We start from the raw sequence: 21,644 nt of genomic DNA on the forward strand, positions 1-21,644 counted from the left end.
TAATTTGCTTTCCTAAGCAAACATTCTATGTTTTTTTAAACAAGCTCATATCTAAAAAATTAATTGTAATACAGCCAGCACCACGTTAACTGTTTACAACACCGTTCAAACTAGGATTCACATCAAAGAAAACTGTACGTAAAATAAGAACTACGGTTGAATGAATGGGGAAGTAAGGTGTTTACCAGCAATAAAGCAAAAGAGATTGTATTTAAGCTTTAAACAAGTACAATCAATTTTCAAATAAACACTGACATAAAAATAATAGCAGAGACTAAAAGTAGCTAGAACAAATCAAGGCGGGCAATAACAAAGCCTGGAGGAAAACTGATCAACTGGTATTACGCACCTGCAACTACTCAAACAATACACACCACTCTGCTAATCTGAGTTGGAACTTTTCAATATATTTTCAACAGCTTCCACTGCAGATAGAAGTTAAACTATGATCAATAAACACCACAAATCCTGCAGATTTCTCCCATTCAAAAATTTAAAGTCAATCAGGAAAGTGGGAAGCTTTGGCATGCACGCATGCGGATTAAATCATTTGTGCTTAAGAGAGACTCAGAGCAGCAGAGTGGTAAGGATGAATTAGTGCTATGGAGCATACAGTATAATGACAATGAGTAAACATGGACACATGCTGACATTTGAGAGACTTATTTGAGAGATTGCAGTATGTTGGAAGACTAACCCCTTTACTAAATAACTGTTACTAACTAAACTGTGTAAACACACAAACAGCAGCATGACCTCCTATTATGCACGGTACCACATCGCTCTACTACCAACTGAAAGTGGTCTTGCACTATTTACATTGAATGTTCAATGTAAGAAGCGGTAATGCAGCATAAACTGTCAGGTGTACACTGTGGACTGTACATGGTGTGACACATTGTGCAGAAGTAAAATGTGCACAAGCTGTATAGTGAGAAAAGTTGTAATTAATGACAAGCAGACCAATCAGCATTTAAACATTTAAACCACCTCCCCCCTTTATAAACTTCATGAACTGACTGTTTACTTGCTGCCGCACCATCATACAGGTGCCATTGTAACAACAAAACAGTCTTCCTCACTTCACCTTTCAGTGTTTTTAATGTGGCTGATTGGTTTATAAGTGACTATATTCTAAGGAAAAACTGCATTTCATTATAAAAAGAGAGCAAAGAGTAATAATGCAACAGAATAAATAATATACTGCTAGCAGAAAAATAGAATGGATCCATAGGAAGGCCACTATCAGGCTAAATTCAAATATGGCTGTCATTAGTAAGGAACAACGTAATATACTCAACCTTTATAGGGGCAAAGTGTTGTTGCTTCATGTAATGTCAAATATTTAAAATTATTACACAAGATTAGTTAGTTATTAGATAAGTTACTGTCTGACTTTGTCAATCACACAATCTCTACATGATGCAACTCATATATAATCAGATGAAAAATGTGTACTTTCCATCGAATGATCCTGTTGAAGACTTGGATATAACTCGGGGAGGTAGTTTTTCTGTGGGATTCCTTGTCCAAGTACTACACTTTGAATGACATTATTGCTTCATCATCAAGGTACCACACACTTAAAGTCATTTTTTGCAGTCATTTTTGAAATTTCACTATTCCAAACACCAGACAGCTAACGGCATAAGGACTACAAAAGACTTGGCAATAAAATATCAAGCTTCTCTTGAAAAAATCATTTCAATTTAGTACGACTTTGGTCTTGTTTTTGTAGTATGGGCCACTATGCATAACTTTAAGAAAATGACTTATTCTACAAGTATCACCATCTCTGATAACGTTTGTTTGCTGCTGACGTCAGTCCTGATATTGAAATTCGAACTATCTAGGCATCATGGAGCACAGAGTTCTCCAAAGTAAAGTCGTACTGAAAATGAGCCAGGTTGTAGTTAATGTCTTGGGACAGCAGCACATCAGGAATGAGGGGGAGTCCTGCCTGCATGGCCAGGACATGAGGAGCCAATGTGAACGGAACATCGCCAAGAAGATCTGGGAGGGTTGAAGGCAATTCACCTGCTGAGGGACCTGCTATAGGCCCTGTGGCAGGTAAAGTTGCAGGAAGCTGTATGTGGGTGGGTTGAGCTGCAGCTGTACAGGATGACTGTGAGAGAAAAAGACATAGTTAATAAGGAAAAAGAGGCAAATGCAGATGACGCTGGCTAAAAATAAATAAATAAAATAAATAAATAAAAGGCAGTGGGAGGGGCTTCACTGCATTCTGCAGTTAATTTTAAACTTTTCCTAGAAGGTAATTTTAGATCCTTGATTTAGGTAACATCTGAGTCACTCGGAAGGAGATGCTTACTCTGAAGCCCCAAAGAGGTAATGAGTTGTCTCTTTTTTTCATTTCCATCATTGTTTGTTTTATACCTGTTTTTATTTAGTTTTGTAACAGCCACCTTCCTTCCTACGCCACTGCACATGTGCAGGCACAGGACATGCTACCAAATGCCAGTCAGTCTGAACTCTGGAATAAGGTGAAGGACGTGGAGAAAATCATGATTAGAAGGTAATAAATATCAAAAATCACATCCTAGCAATGCTCAAATATTAAGTTGATGTGGCCACACAACATGTATTCTTGTTAAATGCAATATTAAACAAACACTCTACCTGTAAATGAGGTTTTATATACAGTGGCAAGAAAGAGTATGTGAACCTTTTGGAATTCTTTCTGCAAAATTGTTGGTACCCCTCTGTTAATGAAAGAAAAACTTACATTGGTCATAGAAATAACTTGAAACTGACAAAAGTAATAATAAATCAAAATTTACTGAAAATTAACCAGTGAAAATCATACATTGCTTTTGAATTGTGGCTCAACAGAATAATTTTAAAAACAAACTAATGAAACAGGCCTGGACAAAAATGACAGTACCCTTAACTTAATAATTTTGAAGCTTTTGAAGCAATCACTGTAATCAAACAATTTCTGTAACTGTCAATGAGACCTCTGCACCTGTCAACAGGTATTTTGGCCCACTCCTCCTGAGCAAACTGCTCTAGTTGTCTGAGGTTTGAAGGGTGTCTTCTTCAGATGGCATCCAGCTCTTTCCACAGGTGTTCAATAGGGTTTAGATCAGGGCTCATGGATGGCCACTTCAGAATAGTCCAATGTTTTGGTATTATCCATTCTTTTTTAGCTGTGGGTCAATATCCTGTTGTATCTCCAGAATGCCTTGATAGTCTTGAGATTTTATTGTACTCTGCACAGATTCAAGACACCCTGTGCCAAATGCAGCAAAGCAGCCCCAGAACATAACCGAGCCTCTTCCATGTTTCACAGTAGCTACAGCGTTCTTCATTTCTGCGTCCGTTTTGTCTCATCTGTCCAAAGGACATTCTCCCAAAAGCTTTGTGGCTTTCAACATGCAATGTGGCAAATTCCAGTCTCACTTTTTTTATGATTTGCTTTCAACAGTGGAGTCCTCCTTGGTCGTTTCCCATAAAGTCCACTTTGGCTCAAACAGTGACAGATGGTGCGATCCGACACAGATGTACCTTGACCTTGGAGTTCACATTTAATTTCTTTGGAGGTTGTTCTGAACTCTTTGGTTACCATTAGTGTTATCCGTCTCTTCAATTTGACATCAATTTTCCTCTTGCGGCCATGTCAAGGGAAGTGTTCAGAGTTGGCTATAGTCCCGTGGAACTTAAACTTCTGAATAATATGTGTAACTGTAGTCACAGAAACATCCAGCTGCTTGGAGATGGTCTTATAGCCTTTACCTTTAACATGCTTGTCTATAATTTTCTTTCTAATTTTCTGAGACAACTCTCTTTATGTGGTCCATGTTTACTGTGGTACACACCATGTCACCAAACAGCACAGTGACTACTTGTCACTCTTTAAATAGACTGACTGATTACAAGTTCAAAGACACCAGTGATGTTAATTAGAGGACACATGTTCGTTTAACATGTCTCTATAGTCAAACTGTTTTCAATCTTTTCTAGGGGTACTGTACCATCATTTTTGTCCAGGCCTGTTTCATTAGTTTGTTTTTAAAATGATTCTGTTGAGCCACAATTCAAAAGCAATGTCTGATTTTCACTGGTTAATTTTCAGTAAATTTTGATTTATTATTACTTTTGTCAGTTTCAAGTTATTTCCATTACCATTGTGGGTTTTTCCTTTCTTTAACAGAGGGGTACCAACAATTATGTCCACGTGTGTAACTCTCCATACCAACGGCCAGGTGGCAGCAGTCTGTATTAGTCATTCAAATACTTTGTTACCATATTAGTCTTTGTTACTCTCACTCCCTGTTTACTGTTTGTGTGCCCTCATGACTTTGTTGTTTATGATTTTGTTTTAATCATCACTTCTGTTTCTCTTCTCCTGTACTGATTAGCTAAGCTGAACAGCCAATGACACTGGTCTCTCTCCCCAATTGAAGCTGATGCAGAGCACCATGCTATCGACTGAAAATCCCCAAGTGTTTTCTAATTGGGGAATTTCAGTCGATATAGCATGGTGCTCAAACACAACACAACTTTACAAGCGTTGTTTCTTGCACAGTCTCCATTTAATACTTTGCTTGATGTAATGATTTGATTGTATTGTTTTTATTTGATCGTGTGAACTAATTTAATTACTTTAAATTTTGTTTGTATAGCGCCAAATCACAACAGAAGTCATCTCAAGGCACTTTCAGGAATGGGTAGAGGGAATTTCTTCAAATCTGCCACAACCGTCCACTCGGACAACATTGACGAAATGTTTAAATTTTGGTAGCTAAAGGTTAAAGGTCAACGTGACTATCAATACTTATCCAATTCTTTTGAATGTGATGTCTCAGGAATGCCTGAGGAATGAGAGAAATTCCTCAAATCTGCATCAACTTCATTTGAATTCTTATAATGACAGACTTAAAGTCCTACCTATCACTGAATTCATTTAAGATTTTTAAAAACATGCTGAAACTAGAATTGCAGCATTACGGTTGCATTTTACAGTTGTATTTAATTTGCATGTCTGTCTAGACTCATATTTTACTAACTTTCCATGAGTTCAAGTGGGCATTTAATCCAGATGTTATGGTAAATGGTAAATGTTCTGCACTTATATAGCGCTTTTCTACCTAACCTCAACACACCAAGATCTGACTCACCAGAGGGCAACTTGGGGTTCAGTATCTTGCCTCTATGTGACAGAAGGAGCCGGGAATCAAACCACCTCCTATGAATGGCAGATAACACGGTAGCTAGGAAATCCACCCTTCCCCCAAATGATCAGGTACTCTGTCTCTCCACAGCCGACGTGAGGAAGACTCTACGCAGAATCAACCCACGGAAGGCTGCTGGTCCTGACAACGTTCCTGGCAGGGTCCTCAGGGAATGCGCAGATCAGCTCGTGGATGTCTTCACCGACATCTTCAACATCTCCCTGAGCAGCGCCGTTGTTCCTACATGCCTCAAGTCAACGACCATCGTGCCGGTGCCGAAGACGTCTACTGTCTCCTGCCTCAAAGACTACCGCCCTGTTGCACTCACACCCATCATCATGAAGTGCTTCGAGAGGCTGGTCATGAGGCACATCAAGTCCCAGCTTCCACCCTCACTGGACCCTCTGCAGTTTGCATATCGTCCAAACCGTTCCACGGACGATGCCATCACCACTACTCTCCACCTGGCTCTCAGCCATCTGGACAACAAAGACTCATATGTTCGAATGCTGTTCATAGACTTCAGCTCAGCATTCAACACCATCATTCCCCAGCAGCTGATTGGGAAGCTGAGCCGACTGGGTCTGACCACCTCCCTCTGCAACTGGATCCTGGACTTCCTGACTGGGAGACCCCAGTCAGTCCGGATCGGGAACAGCATCTCCAGCACCACCATGCTGAGCACTGGGGCCCCACAGGGCTGTGTGCTCAGTCCACTGCTGTTCACTTTGCTGACTCACGACTGTGTAGCGATGCACAGCTCGAATCAGATCATCAAGTTCGCTGATGACACGACTGTGGTGGGTCTCATCAGCAAGAACGATGAGTCAGCGTACAGAGAGGAGGTACATCAGCTCTCAGCCTGGTGCAAGGCCAACAACCTGTCTCTGAACGTTGGGAAAACTAAAGAGATGGTTGTTGACTTTAGAAGAGCAAAGAGTGACCACTCTCCACTGAACATCGATGGAGCGTCAGTGGAGATCGTCAAGAGCACCAAATTTCTTGGTGTCCATCTGGAGGAGAACCTCACCTGGTCACTCAACACCCGCTCCATCAGCAAAAAGGCCCAGCAGCGTCTCTACTTCCTGAGGAAGCTGAGGAAAGCCCATCTGCCGCCCCCCATTTTGACTACATTTTACAGGGGAACCATTGAGAGCATCCTGAGCGGCTGCATCACTGCCTGGTTTGGGAACTGCACCGTTTCGGATCGCAAGGCCCTACAACGGATAGTGAGGACAGCTGAAAAGATCATTGGAGTCTCTCTCCCCTCCATCACGGACATTTACACCACACGCTGCATCCGCAAGGCTACCTGCATTGTGGACGACCCCACCCACCCCTCACACCCAATCTTCACACTTCTGCCATCAGGGAAGAGGTTCCGGAGCATTCGGGCCCTCACAACCAGACTTTTGAACAGTTTCTTCCCCCAAGCCATCAGGCTCCTCAACACACACACAACAAACTGAACTGAGCACACACACTCGCTAGATTTGACATGTTTCCATCTTTCAGTTGTAAATTGTATTCATTTCCGCTACTGGTCGCTGCTGTTTTGTGTTCTGTTTTTGCACTGTCTTCTGACGTCTGTCTGCACTTTTTCTTTGTGTTCTTGCACTGTTTGCACCAGGTTGCACAGGATGCACTTTATGTGTTTTGCTAGGACAACTTAGCAGTCCTCAGCCCCATGTTTGTCTTGTTGCCGTTTTATGTAGCACCATGGTTCTGGAGAAACGTTGTCTCATTTCACTATGTACTGCTTCAGCTATATGTGGTTGGAATGACAATAAAGCTTCTTGACTTGACTTGACTTGACTTGAACTGCTCTACCTATTGAGCCACCCATGGCTTCCATTTTCTGGCAAGGCATGAGGTCATAGGTGTTTCTTTGACCATCCAAATCTAATTAATTCACCCTTGAGTTCAAACACTTGTGCCAAATTTGAAGAAATCCCCTTAAGGATTGTGATACCGACCTGAGGTCAGCAAGCTTGACCTCTGACCTTTAACCACCCAATTGTAATCACCTTCATCACTTCATCTTTGAGTCCAAGTGGACATATAGGCCAAATAGAAGAAATTCCTTCAATGGGTTCCAGTGATATTGCAATACTCAATAGGTAGAGCAGTTGTCTGCCAATCACAGGTGTGTGTGCAAATGTGAGTGAGTACCAGTTAGGTAGAAAAGCGCTATATAAGTGCAGAACATTTACCTCTAACCACATTGTAGTCTGCTATGCGCCGCCCCAGACATGCCACTTCATGTGATAGTGACACAGAGCACAGTATTTAGTTCAGTACTGGTACAAACCATCTCCTCCAATGTCCTTTCTCTTTTCTGCATTGCAGTCATTTAGGAAAAAGTAAGTGCTGCTCTACATCTATTAACTCCAGCAGTGGCATAGAAACTGCACCACTTACACATGGCAAAGGTAAAAGCCCCACAAGGGATGAAAACGTGTGTTTGTGTGTGTGTGTGCATTTAAGTTGCATATATAGACTTTGGAATGAGGTTACAATGTTTTGGCTTCTCAGTGGTGGATGGATGAGCTGTTCACTCATTGTGGGACATGTGGTATCACCAAGATGCCATATGGACTAAACGTGTGCACACAAACACACACATTGTCCTTAATTAGAAACCAACCAACTAACACCGAAGAATTAAGGCTCATAAAGTAAATGTAGGCTTGTGTTTGGAAGCCAGCATGGAGAATGGCAGCAGAAGACTTTGGTGCAGTGGCTCAACATGGACTCCCTGCACCTGTCAACTTCTCTGTTGTGGAGACTGTGTGAACTATGTAAAATAAGGTCAGATGAGAAGGTCATAGCTACTGGTCCCAGAGGTGAATCACAACACTTCCAGTACACTTCTTTAAACTCCATATCAGATTCTAAATCCTGGACGTGCATCAGCAAACTCACCTTTGATGACTGCACTATGACATTTGTCGATGGCTGTGCAGTGTTTATGGTCTGCATCTTTCTCCTTTGTTCTTCAGCTGTTTCTCCTGCAGAGCAAATAAGACAGATAACAGACAACTCACTAAAAATAAAACTTTAACAGTTGATATTAATATTAAGCTTGGTTAAACTTTTATCATGTAACCTCATTTTAAACAGCACAGCTATGTTTTACATGTCTTACATTTTTAGTCATTTATCAGACACTTTTATCCAAAGCGACTTACAAGGGTAGGCAGGGTAAGCATAAGGAGGTCTTGCCTAAGGACCCCCACTGGAGGTAGGCCACAGCTTGGATTCAAACCCCAGTCTCCCACACAGAAGGCGGTGATCTTACTACTACACTAACCAGCCGTCTTGGGTCGTTTGATCAAAAACAATGTGTACATCATTAATTCAAGTTTGTGCAAGTTGATTTTAATACGTTATTGGCCTTAATACTGAAACTAAATATCATATCTTTAGTTATACAAAATGACAGTTCCAGCTCACAAAGGCACACGTGTAAATGTAATTGTACTGAATTTCAAGGTTTGGAATAACCAGAGCAGCCAGCTTATACCAACTAATGGATGGACAAGTAAAATATTGGTAACTCCAAGTTTTGTTTTTCTTTCCGCTAGACCTTTAACCTTTAAAGGCAGACACAACATTAGTTGTACTATTAAGATCAGGATAAGCACTGCTCAATCCAGTGGGACAAGCAGACGCATTCTACTGGGTCTCCATTCATGTAAATGGTAAGTGGTCTGCACTTGTATAGCACTTTGTCACACACACACTGATGTCAAAGCTGCTGTGCAACTTGAGGTTCAGTATCTTGCCCGAGGACACTTTGGCATGTGACAGAAGGAGCTGGGAATTGAACCACCGAAAATATATATATATAAATATATATATATATATATACACACACACACACACAATAACTAATAAAAATGTTCTGAAGCAGTTTGTTTTCCTCGACACAAACCAGGTCAGTGATTATTTGTGTTGTACTAGTGGATTTCTGATTGCATTTATGGATTACAAAGCATTAGCGCTTCTGGAAATGAGCAAACATATTGTCACTGTAATGACTCTGTAATGACTTTTTACTCTATGTATTAACATGTATGCCTCCAAGTCTGAGTAGTTGTAGATCAGCCTAATTTTTCATTTTCCTGTGTCCCCACAGCATTTTTCTTATGGAAGCAGAGAGCTTTCTTCAGTAACGTCAGTGACTAAACTACAGTAGAAATATGTTCCAAAACTTCATTGTGGACAGAAGCTGTCGGCACCTCCCATGATGTCAGAACATTCTTGATATTTGCTTGTTAAAGTTTATGAGGCTCATCCTTTTAACCCATCACAGAATCATTGTTCTCTACTTGTATAGTAAATATAGTTGCTACTTGGTAAAAAGTGAGAATGACTAATGCCTGAAAAGCTGTGAGGTGCGTGGTGGTGTACAGCAGATGGTAGAACAGGGAGAGGGGGGGCTGACTGGAGCAGAGTCTCATGCTAGTTCTAGATTAAGCAGCATATTGCAGGTAAAAGTAATGTTTCTCACCGGGCATTTGCCATATTTACTCTTACTGTTGCAGAAACTGCACCTTCCAGTGGCTTCCATATTGAGATAACAGAGAGCTGCCTACCCTGAGGTGTATGAATGCAAAAGGACAAAGGTGTCTTCAAAGTTGATAATAACTCTAGTAAATGATCCCTAATTTCATTTTCCCTTATTGCTATAACATCCTGAAGCATCTCTCTCCAGCCTGTATCATTTGGGCAGGTTTGAATATTTGAACATAGGAAAAGGCTTGGGAACCCCAGAGCAGCATCTTTATGTAGGCAAACCGGTTTAATCTGAAGGTGATCAATACTTAAGGTTGATCTGCTGTGCAAGAGTATTGACATGAGCTAGTCATTCTCACTTTTGGTTTTATGTTATGGCATCATCAGTCATCATCATTCTCTGATATGATTTTAACATAGGGCTCCAGCAGTCTGAGTTGCTATCTGTCCTATTAAAAATACAATTACAAAGCATCACTTCAAACACTTTTTGAAACCTCATTTTTGATAGAAATAATTTTCTTTATTCAAAAACTGATCTCATTCTTAGCAAAGTATTTTTAGTATTATTCAAAGTAAGTAGTCTTAATTCAGTATCCCAATCCACTGTTGACTTGGCTGTGTGCTTCAGGCTCAAGGGTTTTTCCAAGAAACTATTGGTATTTGGCTTAATTTCAACTGTGAACAGTATCCCTATCCCTGCTGCTGAGAAGCAGCAATGACACACCTTAACCCCAGTTGAAAGTGTCACATCGAGTATCTGAATACTTTTGTAAAGGGGGAGGATTTAGTTTTTTCAAACTAATTTTTCACCATTTGTACTAGAAATGCATGTGGGCATCAGTTGGGTTAGTCTCTGTTTTATCCCAATCCTAATCAATTAACTCTAGCTTAGTCTGATCCCAGACTTCTAACAATTCAGGCTACATTATTTCCATTAGTGGCCTTTATTCAAACAGTAGGCGTCTCTCCCTGAACAACCAGACAGGAGATAGAAGCGACAAGACCTTGACATGGCCTTATTTTGGTCTTGCTTGTTAGAAGTGAAGTTGCCTGCAACTCAGCTGTGCGTGGGACCAGAAGCTCAGCTTTGTTTATGTGTTCTGTTTACCTGTAATCCACCAGAAGCTAAATCAATAAACAAAAAGCATTTACTTGTAAGATGAACTGCATTCTACAAAATACTCTCAGGTCCCCTCAAATACCAGTGAAAGGCTGGGTGAGTGTAATTGATAGAGCTACAGTATACGTGGGATACCTTGACATTATCGACAGGTTTGATTACATATTAACCATTTAGGAGTATGTTGCTGACTATTAAGGCCATATCTGATGGGAAAACATGACTAAATGGTAAACAGTGAACAGAGAGTGAAAGTCTGTGAGCTCAGTTGGTCTCCTCAGCCTGTAAGGGAAAGCCTGGCTCTGACACTTGCTCTCTTCTGCCAAAAATAACATGTAGCTGCTGGCCATCTGTGTCAGCTCCACCAGCTCCTCCAATTAAAAAAAGGATTAACAGCAAATAATACTGCACTTCTCTGCAAGATTATATAAAACAAAGTGTTATTTAGGACAATCCATATAGATTTATGTGGTTTTAGGTAGAAAAGTAGAAGAAAATACATTAGTTATTGTAGAGAAAATGTCACAATAAAACTACTACAGTACACATATTATTATTATTATTATTATTAGGTGCTGTGCAACAGCAAGGCTATAATAACTAAACACAAACCAATTTATTTATTTGCTAGTTCAACTTACTTGCTGAGGCCATTATTGATTAAGACATCAACATGATACACAAGATGAAACCGCATTGACAAATTAATCCTCTGTTGTTAGAAGCTCTTCTAACAACAGACGTGGTCTAAATTATTGGCAAGTTTCCCGTAAGGAAAGAAAAACCCATAAAAGTCGCTGAAATAACCTGAAACTGACAAAAGTAATAAATACAAATTTACTAAAAATTAACTTGTGAAAATGAGACATTGCATTCTTCAGAAGTTGTTTTTTTATGGCACCCTTAACTTAACATTTTGTTGCACAACATGGATTTGAAGGATTAATACATATATATACATATATATAAATATATATATATATATATAGCTCAGAGACAGAGAGTTTACGTTGTGCTTTATATGTAACAACACGTTCAACTCAACAGAAACCTGGTTGGTTTCAGTTTCTCACCGACAATAACAAATCCTCCATCTCCTTCCTTGTCAGCTGTTGACTTCTTCGAGTCTTTCCGCAGTCCAAGGAAACTCAGCATGATTCTCTTCTGTCCACAGAAGAAATGAGATATTACGGAACATTAGATGAGATGTGTGATCTGCCATGTCAGTGTTAGTAAGACGATCAAACTCAGCTGAGAGCACGACGCTGTGAAACTCCCCTTATGTCTTTTTCTTTGCTATGAACTATGAAGCTAATCTTTCTCCCTTGTTTTTTATAATAAAGCTACGGAAGCTGAACTTCTACTAAATGGTAATGACGCTCTTACGTTTGTTGTTTCTTGTCACGAACTTCAGAACAGGAGAACGTCCCCCTGTGGTTCCATACCTCTGGTTCCACTCGGTTCCACTAATGTCGCTAACTGAGCAGCTGCTTCAGGAACCTGCTGAGTCCGGACTGAAGACTGACGCTGCTCACCTCAATCTGTGCTCGTGGAGAAACAATGAAGGCCACATTCAGTTCTGCTGCCAAGGATTTAGCTTTTAGTTTGCTTTTAATTTGCTGTATAGAACAGATTTATATCCATACATACAGAAAAGTGAAGATGTTGTAATTGGTGATCTTTTTAAGTGACAGAAAATATTAGGAACTATTTGAAAAAAGCCTTATTAACCTTAATATGTGTTCCCTGTCAGTGTCTCCACTTACTGATCTTTAACTATGGAGTGAGAGGTAAAACATCTTCAAGAAGCTAATGTGTTGCTCCCAGATCTTTAACTATGGAGTAAGAGGTAAAACATCTTCAAGAAGCTAATGTGTTGCTCCCAGATCTTTAACTATGGAGTGAGAGGTAAAACATCTTCAAGAAGCTAATGTGTTGCTCCCAGATCTTTAACTATGGAGTGAGAGGTAAAACATCTTCAAGAAGCTAATGTGTTGCTCCCAGATCTTTAACTATGGAGTGAGAGGTAAAACATCTTCAAGAAGCTAATGTGTTGCTCCCAGATCTTTAACTATGGAGTGAGAGGTAAAACATCTTCAAGAAGCTAATGTGTTGCTCCCAGATCTTTAACTATGGAGTAAGAGGTAAAACATCTTCAAGAAGCTAATGTGTTGCTCCCAGATCTTTAACTATGGAGTAAGAGGTAAAACATCTTCAAGAAGCTAATGTGTTGCTCCCAGATCTTTAACTATGGAGTGAGAGGTAAAACATCTTCAAGAAGCTAATGTGTTGCTCCCAGATCTTTAACTATGGAGTAAGAGGTAAAACATCTTCAAGAAGCTAATGTGTTGCTCCCAGATCTTTAACTATGGAGTGAGAGGTAAAACATCTTCAAGAAGCTAATGTGTTGCTCCCAGATCTTTAACTATGGAGTGAGAGGTAAAACATCTTCAAGAAGCTAATGTGTTGCTCCCAGATCTTTAACTATGGAGTGAGAGGTAAAACATCTTCAAGAAGCTAATGTGTTGCTCCCAGATCTTTAACTATGGAGTAAGAGGTAAAACATCTTCAAGAAGCTAATGTGTTGCTCCCAGATCTTTAACTATGGAGTGAGAGGTAAAACATCTTCAAGAAGCTAATGTGTTGCTCCCAGATCTTTAACTATGGAGTAAGAGGTAAAACATCTTCAAGAAGCTAATGTGTTGCTCCCAGATCTTTAACTATGGAGTGAGAGGTAAAACATCTTCAAGAAGCTAATGTGTTGTTCCCAGATCTTTAACTATGGAGTAAGAGGTAAAACATCTTCAAGAAGCTAATGTGTTGCTCCCAGATCTTTAACTATGGAGTAAGAGGTAAAACATCTTCAAGAAGCTAATGTGTTGCTCCCAGATCTTTAACTATGGAGTAAGAGGTAAAACATCTTCAAGAAGCTAATGTGTTGCTCCCAGATCTTTAACTATGGAGTAAGAGGTAAAACATCTTCAAGAAGCTAATGTGTTGCTCCCAGATCTTTAACTATGGAGTGAGAGGTAAAACATCTTCAAGAAGCTAATGTGTTGCTCCCAGATCTTTAACTATGGAGTAAGAGGTAAAACATCTTCAAGAAGCTAATGTGTTGCTCCCAGATCTTTAACTATGGAGTAAGAGGTAAAACATCTTCAAGAAGCTAATGTGGTGCTCCCAGATCTTTAACTATGGAGTGAGAGGTAAAACATCTTCAAGAAGCTAATGTGTTGTTCCCAGATCTTTAACTATGGAGTAAGAGGTAAAACATCTTCAAGAAGCTAATGTGGTGCTCCCAGATCTTTAACTATGGAGTAAGAGGTAAAACATCTTCAAGAAGCTAATGTGTTGCTCCCAGATCTTTAACTATGGAGTGAGAGGTAAAACATCTTCAAGAAGCTAATGTGTTGCTCCCAGATCTTTAACTATGGAGTGAGAGGTAAAACATCTTCAAGAAGCTAATGTGTTGCTCCCAGATCTTTAACTATGGAGTGAGAGGTAAAACATCTTCAAGAAGCTAATGTGTTGCTCCCAGATCTTTAACTATGGAGTGAGAGGTAAAACATCTTCAAGAAGCTAATGTGTTGCTCCCAGATCTTTAACTATGGAGTAAGAGGTAAAACATCTTCAAGAAGCTAATGTGTTGCTCCCAGATCTTTAACTATGGAGTGAGAGGTAAAACATCTTCAAGAAGCTAATGTGTTGCTCCCAGATCTTTAACTATGGAGTAAGAGGTAAAACATCTTCAAGAAGCTAATGTGTTGCTCCCAGATCTTTAACTATGGAGTAAGAGGTAAAACATCTTCAAGAAGCTAATGTGTTGCTCCCAGATCTTTAACTATGGAGTAAGAGGTAAAACATCTTCAAGAAGCTAATGTGTTGCTCCCAGATCTTTAACTATGGAGTGAGAGGTAAAACATCTTCAAGAAGCTAATGTGTTGCTCCCAGAACTTTAACTATGGAGTAAGAGGTAAAACATCTTCAAGAAGCTAATGTGTTGCTCCCAGATCTTTAACTATGGAGTGAGAGGTAAAACATCTTCAAGAAGCTAATGTGTTGCTCCCAGATCTTTAACTATGGAGTGAGAGGTAAAACATCTTCAAGAAGCTAATGTGTTGCTCCCAGAACTTTAACTATGGAGTAAGAGGTAAAACATCTTCAAGAAGCTAATGTGTTGCTCCCAGATCTTTAACTATGGAGTGAGAGGTAAAACATCTTCAAGAAGCTAATGTGTTGCTCCCAGATCTTTAACTATGGAGTGAGAGGTAAAACATCTTCAAGAAGCTAATGTGTTGCTCCCAGATCTTTAACTATGGAGTGAGAGGTAAAACATCTTCAAGAAGCTAATGTGTTGCTCCCAGATCTTTAACTATGGAGTGAGAGGTAAAACATCTTCAAGAAGCTAATGTGTTGCTCCCAGATCTTTAACTATGGAGTGAGAGGTAAAACATCTTCAAGAAGCTAATGTGTTGCTCCCAGATCTTTAACTATGGAGTGAGAGGTAAAACATCTTCAAGAAGCTAATGTGTTGCTCCCAGATCTTTAACTATGGAGTGAGAGGTAAAACATCTTCAAGAAGCTAATGTGTTGCTCCCAGATCTTTAACTATGGAGTGAGAGGTAAAACATCTTCAAGAAGCTAATGTGTTTGCTCCCAGATCTTTAACTATGGAGTGAGAGGTAAAACATCTTCAAGAAGCTAATGTGTTGCTCCCAGATCTTTAACTATGGAGTAAGAGGTAAAACATCTTCAAGAAGCTAATGTGTTGCTCCCAGATCTTTAACTATGGAGTAAGAGGTAAAACATCTTCAAGAAGCTAATGTGTTGCTCCCAGATCTTTAACTATGGAGTGAGAGGTAAAACATCTTCAAGAAGCTAATGTGTTGCTCCCAGATCTTTAACTATGGAGTGAGAGGTAAAACATCTTCAAGAAGCTAATGTGTTGCTCCCAGATCTTTAACTATGGAGTAAGAGGTAAAACATCTTCAAGAAGCTAATGTGTTGCTCCCAGATCTTTAACTATGGAGTGAGAGGTAAAACATCTTCAAGAAGCTAATGTGTTGCTCCCAGATCTTTAACTATGGAGTAAGAGGTAAAACATCTTCAAGAAGCTAATGTGTTGCTCCCAGATCTTTAACTATGGAGTGAGAGGTAAAACATCTTCAAGAAGCTAATGTGTTGCTCCCAGATCTTTAACTATGGAGTGAGAGGTAAAACATCTTCAAGAAGCTAATGTGTTGCTCCCAGATCTTTAACTATGGAGTGAGAGGTAAAACATCTTCAAGAAGCTAATGTGTTGCTCCCAGATCTTTAACTATGGAGTGAGAGGTAAAACATCTTCAAGAAGCTAATGTGTTGCTCCCAGATCTTTAACTATGGAGTGAGAGGTAAAACATCTTCAAGAAGCTAATGTGTTGCTCCCAGATCTTTAACTATGGAGTGAGAGGTAAAACATCTTCAAGAAGCTAATGTGTTGCTCCCAGATCTTTAACTATGGAGTGAGAGGTAAAACATCTTCAAGAAGCTAATGTGTTGCTCCCAGATCTTTAACTATGGAGTGAGAGGTAAAACATCTTCAAGAAGCTAATGTGTTGCTCCCAGAACTTTAACTATGGAGTAAGAGGTAAAACATCTTCAAGAAGCTAATGTGTTGCTCCCAGTGGATCAAGTCTGTTTTCTGACTGATAATAAACATGTGCATCACATGGATGTGATGGAACTATCCACGTATGTTTCCGGGGAATAAATATATACGAGCACACCGGATATGTCGTATTGAAAACGTAGGGTGGTTCCATTGCTATACCTGGACCTACCGTATTCACCAGGCAGCGCGTCTTCAGCGTCATTTTAGATGCACCGCCCGCCTAGGCTACGACGTCATACAAAAGCAAACAACAAACATTTCCCGCGCTGTCCTGCTCAGTTCATAGTTCCATGTCGCCATAAGCTGACAGTCTGAAGATGGCGGGCATACTGGACGTCCCAAAACCGAGGATCAACTGCGCTATGTTGTCGCAGCACATTAGCAGGCCGGTCTGCTTCGTTGGGCGGGTTGAGAAGGTGCGTGAGGTTTACAGTAGACATTTTAAAACCGTTTTAGGATCAAACACTGCGCTGTCACTAACGGGACGTGTTTTCAGGTCCATCCGAGCGGGAAAACGTTCACGGTGTCGGACGGAGAAGGAAAGATGGCCACGGTGGAACTGAATGAACCGGTGAGTACAGGGGCTCGTATCTAGCTACCTGTCGGCCTCAGGGTGGGTGATGGTGGAACCGGAGCTTTTAATTCTAGTTAGTAGCTGTATGACAGATCGACAATGGTATAGTCACTCACACACACACACACTCACACACACACTCACACTCACACACTCACTCACTCACTCACTCACACACACACTCGCTCACACTCACACACTACACGCACACACACGCTCACACACACACTCACACACACGCACACGCACGCACACACACTCTCACTCACTCACTACACTCACACACACTCTCACTCACACACACTCACTCACACTCACACACTCACTCACTCACTCACTCACACACACACTCTCTCACACTCACTCACTCACTCACTCACACACACACTCTCTCACACTCACACACTTACACTCACACACACTCTCACTCACACACACTCACACACACTCACACTCACTCACACACACTCTCACTCACTCACTCACACTCACACACACTCTCACTCACACACACTCACTCACACACACACTCACTCACTCACTCACTCACTCACTCACACACACACTCACACACTCACTCACACACACTCACACTCTCACTCACTCACTCACACACACACTCACACTCACACACACTCACACTCTCACTCACTCACACACACACACTCTCACACTCTCACTCACTCACACACACACTCACACACACACACACACACACACACACACACACACTCTCACACTCTCACACACTCTCACACTCACTCACACTCACTCACACACACACACACACACACACACGTCCTTGTTATCTCACCCAGCAGCTGTCTCAGTGTGTGTCAGACCAGCACTCCTAACCTTGGATTTCTGATCTGATGCACCACGTTCACGTTCACGTCACTCAGCGTACACACAGCAGCACTCAGCTGTTTGCCCAGTGGTAATGCTGTAGAGATTAACCCCATATATAAAAAGAAATATCTGCATCAATACCGCTGTTGTATCAAAGCCTGTGTCTCTGTTTTCAGCGCCAGACACTTATATCACTGTCCTGGCTCCAAGATCAACATGTTGATCTTGAGATGTTTCCCCACTGCCCATTAAAGCACATTAGATGAGAGCTGCATGGCCACTCTGACCAAAGAAGACACAAATAAGTGATCTGTTATCAAGCTGTCCTGCCCTCAGCTGACTTTATTTTGCAGTAAGAAACTGAGAAACCTCCACATTTTCCTGATTATTTACTCCTGTGAAGTGTTTTGTAAAATTAAAATAAAACTCTCAAAAAAACACATTTTTATAGACAATAGGAACATTTACATACAGAGTACTTTATGGCATTAATGAAAGTTGGAGCATCACTTCACCAAAAAGTCAACTGTTGTGAAATCTGTTTGTTTTCCTTTAGCTTGAAGAAGAGCTCAGCGGTGTTCTGGAGGTGATCGGCATGGTGTCCAACAAAGGAGCAATAATGGCTGCAGCATACAACATGCTACGCGAGGACAAGGGCATTCCTTTTGGTACGTTTTATATCATTACCACAGAAAGCAGCTGGAAAACACCAGAGTTCATCAGCTGTGACTTACATTGTGCTGTTCTGCTCCAGATTTAGAGCTGTACAATGAAGCTCTGAAGGTCATCCACGATTTCCCCCAGCACTACCCGTTTGAAGTGGCTGCAAGTGGATGAGTGCTCACATCACTAAATTTCTTCTTATTTTCTCTACTTTGTGTTTAGTAAAAAATAGGTTCTCTGTAATATAAAATTGTTTTTGAAAATAAAATTAAAGAACTTAAAGTCTTTCTTTCTTTTTCTTTTTTTTAACAAAAGTGTTTAACATTAAATTCTTATTAGTTTTGCTCAAAATAACCTTTTCATTGTGTTCTAAAGTTTAGAGTGTAAACTGTAAACGATCTTAGTGTTTGACTCTATCAGAGATCACAGATGTGATGTCAACAGCAGGGGGCAGTATGAACACAGAAGATGAGCCAGAGCCTCAAGCTCCACAGAGCCACAACTCAAAATGTCCTCACACATAACTTTGAAGAATGTGCTCCCTTAAATAAAGTTAAAGTGTCAGACAGTGTAATGTCACCAATCCGTCAAGAAGAGATACTTCACCTACTGTGAGCAGTACATGACTTTCTGAAAGATGTTTTACCTCTCACTTGAAAAGTTAAAGTTCTGCTAAGTGGAAACATTGCACTGATAGGGAACACATCTTAAGCTTGGTCTTTTTCCAAAGAATTCCTAATGTACAGTGATGCTGTCATATGAAAAGTTGCCTAATTACTACATCCTCACTTTTCTAAATGTATATAAATACAGCAAACTTACAAAAAACTGAACAGTGCTCTCTGACAGAACGCTCACAACATTGTCACCCATTGTAACGGGTCACTAAGGGTCATGATTGTGACATGATGGACATTGGGGTAGTTGGGATATTTAAATGAATTTGAGTTAATCTGATTACTCATAACCTTTTCTCTGCAGACAGACGCCTGGACAGAGCACCTGTCTTAAGATAATACTGTTGGGGAAAGCTGATCGGCAGCTCAGTTGTTGGAGGGTGAAAAAGGAAACACAAGTATTACCATGACATAAGAATAATTATAATAATAATAGAGCCCTGGTGTTGATCATCACTGATCATCCTTGAGATGTTTTGCTAACTTGATTGGAGTCCACCTGTGGGAAATTCAGTAGATTAGACATGATTTACATCTGTCTATATAAGGTCCCACAGTTAACAGTGCATGTCAGAGCACAAACCAAGCCATTAAATCCAAGACTAGTCAGGATTGAGGGAAATGATGAATGCAGCAACGTACAGAGACTTCCTTGATAAAAACCTGTTTCAGAGTGCTCTGGACCTCAGACAGGGCAAAGACAGTACACAGACTAAATAACAAAGTAGTGGCTACAGGACAACTTCCTGAATGTCCTTGAGTCGCCCAGCCATAACCCAGACTCAAACCTGCTTGAAGAGAGCACTCCCCATCCAACTTGATCCTGAGCTTGCTTTATTTTTTTGCTGTAGACTAAAACATTTGGGTTTGACATCCAAAGAAGAATATGAGACATATATGTTTATATTCTGCAATAAATCATATACATTTAGAAGAACTGCGAATATCATCGTCTATGGACACCCCCAACAACAGATAGATAAATAAATGGTGTACAGCAGGGGTGGTTCTTGGATGTCATTCTTAGCAGGGCCTAGCACTCACTAGTGTATAACATCACTACTGATGTTAATCTCCATTAATGTGCCAATGGGGAATTCCATAATATATTATCATCATGCTAATATAGAGCCTATGACATGTATTCACCCCCTTGGATGTTTCATCCGTTTATTGACATTATAAATGAATCATGGTCAATAAAAGTTGGTGACTGACAAAAAGAAATACAGAAAAATACCTCATTAATGTCAAAATGAAAACAGGTTTGTACAAAGTAATGTCAATTAAATAAAAAGCATTAATCATCCACCTCTTCAGGTCAGTATTTAGTAGAATCACCTTTGGCTGCAATCACAGCATGGGGTCTGTGTGGAAAGGTCTTAATTAGGCTTAAACATCTGAACACTGGAATTTCATGATATTCTTCTTTGCAAAACTGTTCAGGTTGTGTGGGGATCGGGTGTGAACAGCCCTTTTCATATCCATCTACAAATTCTCTATTGGATTGAGGTGTGGGTTTTGACTCGGCCACTCCAGAACATTCACCTTGTTGTCAGTAAAACATTTCTGTGTAGCTTTCTCTGTTTGCTTCAGGTCATTGTCTTGCTGGAAAACAAATCTTCTCCCAAGCCGTAGTTGTCCTGCAGACTGAATCAGATTGTCCTCCAGGATTGTCCTATATTTTGCTGCATTCATCTAACCCTCTACCTCATCAATTGTTCCAGGGCCGGCTGCCAAGAAGCATCCCCACAGCATGATGCTGCCACCACCGTGTTTTACAGTGGGGATGATGTGTTTGTGGTGATATGCAGTGTTTGGTGTGCGCCAAACATAGCATTTCTTCCACTGGACCATGGAGTCTTTCACATGTCTATTGATGAACTCAATTAGTGATTTAACGTGAGTTTTCTTCAACAGTGACTTTCTCCTTGCCACTCTCCCATAAAGCTTTGACTGGTGAAGAACTGGGCAACAGTTGTTGTATGTACAGTCTCTCCTATCTCAGTTGCTGAACCTGGTAACTCCCTCAGAGTAGTCATCAGTGTGTTAGTGGCCTCTCTCACTAGTCTCCTTCACTCAGTTTGTGTGGACGTCCTGTTCTATGGCAGATTTAGACATGTTCCATATTCCTTCCATTTCTTGATGATGGATTTCACAGAACTCCGGTGGATGTTCAGTGCCTTTGATTTTTTTGTATCCATGCCCTGACTTATGTTTTTCAATGACCTGTTCTCTGAGTTGTTGGGACTGTTCTTCTGTCCTCATGGTGTAATGGTAGCCAGGAATACTGAAGAACCAGTGACTGGACCTTCCAGACACAAGTGTCTTTATGCTGCAATCACTTGAGACGCATTTACTGCACTCAGGTGATCCTCATTTCACTAATTGTTTG

At 40.5% G+C, this 21,644-nt stretch overlaps 3 protein-coding genes across 3 annotated transcripts in view; 1 reads left to right on the forward strand and 2 right to left on the reverse strand.

Moving 5' to 3' along the window:
• glcci1a (glucocorticoid induced 1a) overlaps window positions 1-1,042 on the reverse strand; it is a 34,692-nt gene extending 33,650 nt beyond the window's left edge. Inside the window, exon 1 of the mRNA XM_026348116.1 lies at window positions 1,028-1,042. Within this exon, the coding sequence (XP_026203901.1) occupies window positions 1,028-1,042 (15 nt within the window). The remainder of the gene's footprint in view (window positions 1-1,027) is intronic.
• umad1 (UBAP1-MVB12-associated (UMA) domain containing 1) overlaps window positions 1-12,354 on the reverse strand; it is a 12,699-nt gene extending 345 nt beyond the window's left edge. The window contains exons 1-4 of the mRNA XM_026348513.1: window positions 12,223-12,354; window positions 11,910-12,000; window positions 8,118-8,203; window positions 1-2,125 (exon numbers count right to left, since the gene is read on the reverse strand). The exon at window positions 1-2,125 is cut by the window's left edge and continues 345 nt beyond it. Coding sequence (XP_026204298.1) covers window positions 1,850-2,125; window positions 8,118-8,203; window positions 11,910-11,991 — 444 coding nt within the window. The 5' untranslated portion in view covers window positions 11,992-12,000; window positions 12,223-12,354 and the 3' untranslated portion in view covers window positions 1-1,849. The remainder of the gene's footprint in view (window positions 2,126-8,117; window positions 8,204-11,909; window positions 12,001-12,222) is intronic.
• Window positions 12,355-16,741: 4,387 nt separating this feature from the next.
• Window positions 16,742-18,854, forward strand: rpa3 (replication protein A3). Its single transcript, XM_026348917.1, has 4 exons — window positions 16,742-16,902; window positions 16,983-17,057; window positions 18,466-18,577; window positions 18,664-18,854. The coding sequence occupies exons 1-4, from the start codon at window positions 16,804-16,806 to the stop codon at window positions 18,744-18,746; spliced, it is 369 nt and encodes a 122-aa protein (XP_026204702.1). The 5' UTR covers window positions 16,742-16,803; the 3' UTR covers window positions 18,747-18,854.
• The last annotated feature ends 2,790 nt before the right edge of the window (window positions 18,855-21,644 follow it).

This window comes from Anabas testudineus, chromosome 11 (genome assembly GCF_900324465.2).
Source record: "Anabas testudineus chromosome 11, fAnaTes1.2, whole genome shotgun sequence".
NCBI classification, from domain to species: Eukaryota; Metazoa; Chordata; class Actinopteri; order Anabantiformes; family Anabantidae; genus Anabas; species Anabas testudineus.

What these genes read in the sequence shown, in the direction of transcription:
- rpa3 (XM_026348917.1), top strand. Translation starts at nt 16,804, where the DNA reads ATGGCGGGCATACTGGACGTCCCAAAACCGAGGATCAACTGCGCTATG. An exon ending in TCGTTGGGCGGGTTGAGAAG is followed by an intron (nt 16,903 to 16,982) that starts GTGCGTGAGGTT and finishes ACGTGTTTTCAG; the next exon opens with GTCCATCCGAGCGGGAAAAC. An exon ending in CGGTGGAACTGAATGAACCG is followed by an intron (nt 17,058 to 18,465) that starts GTGAGTACAGGG and finishes GTTTTCCTTTAG; the next exon opens with CTTGAAGAAGAGCTCAGCGG.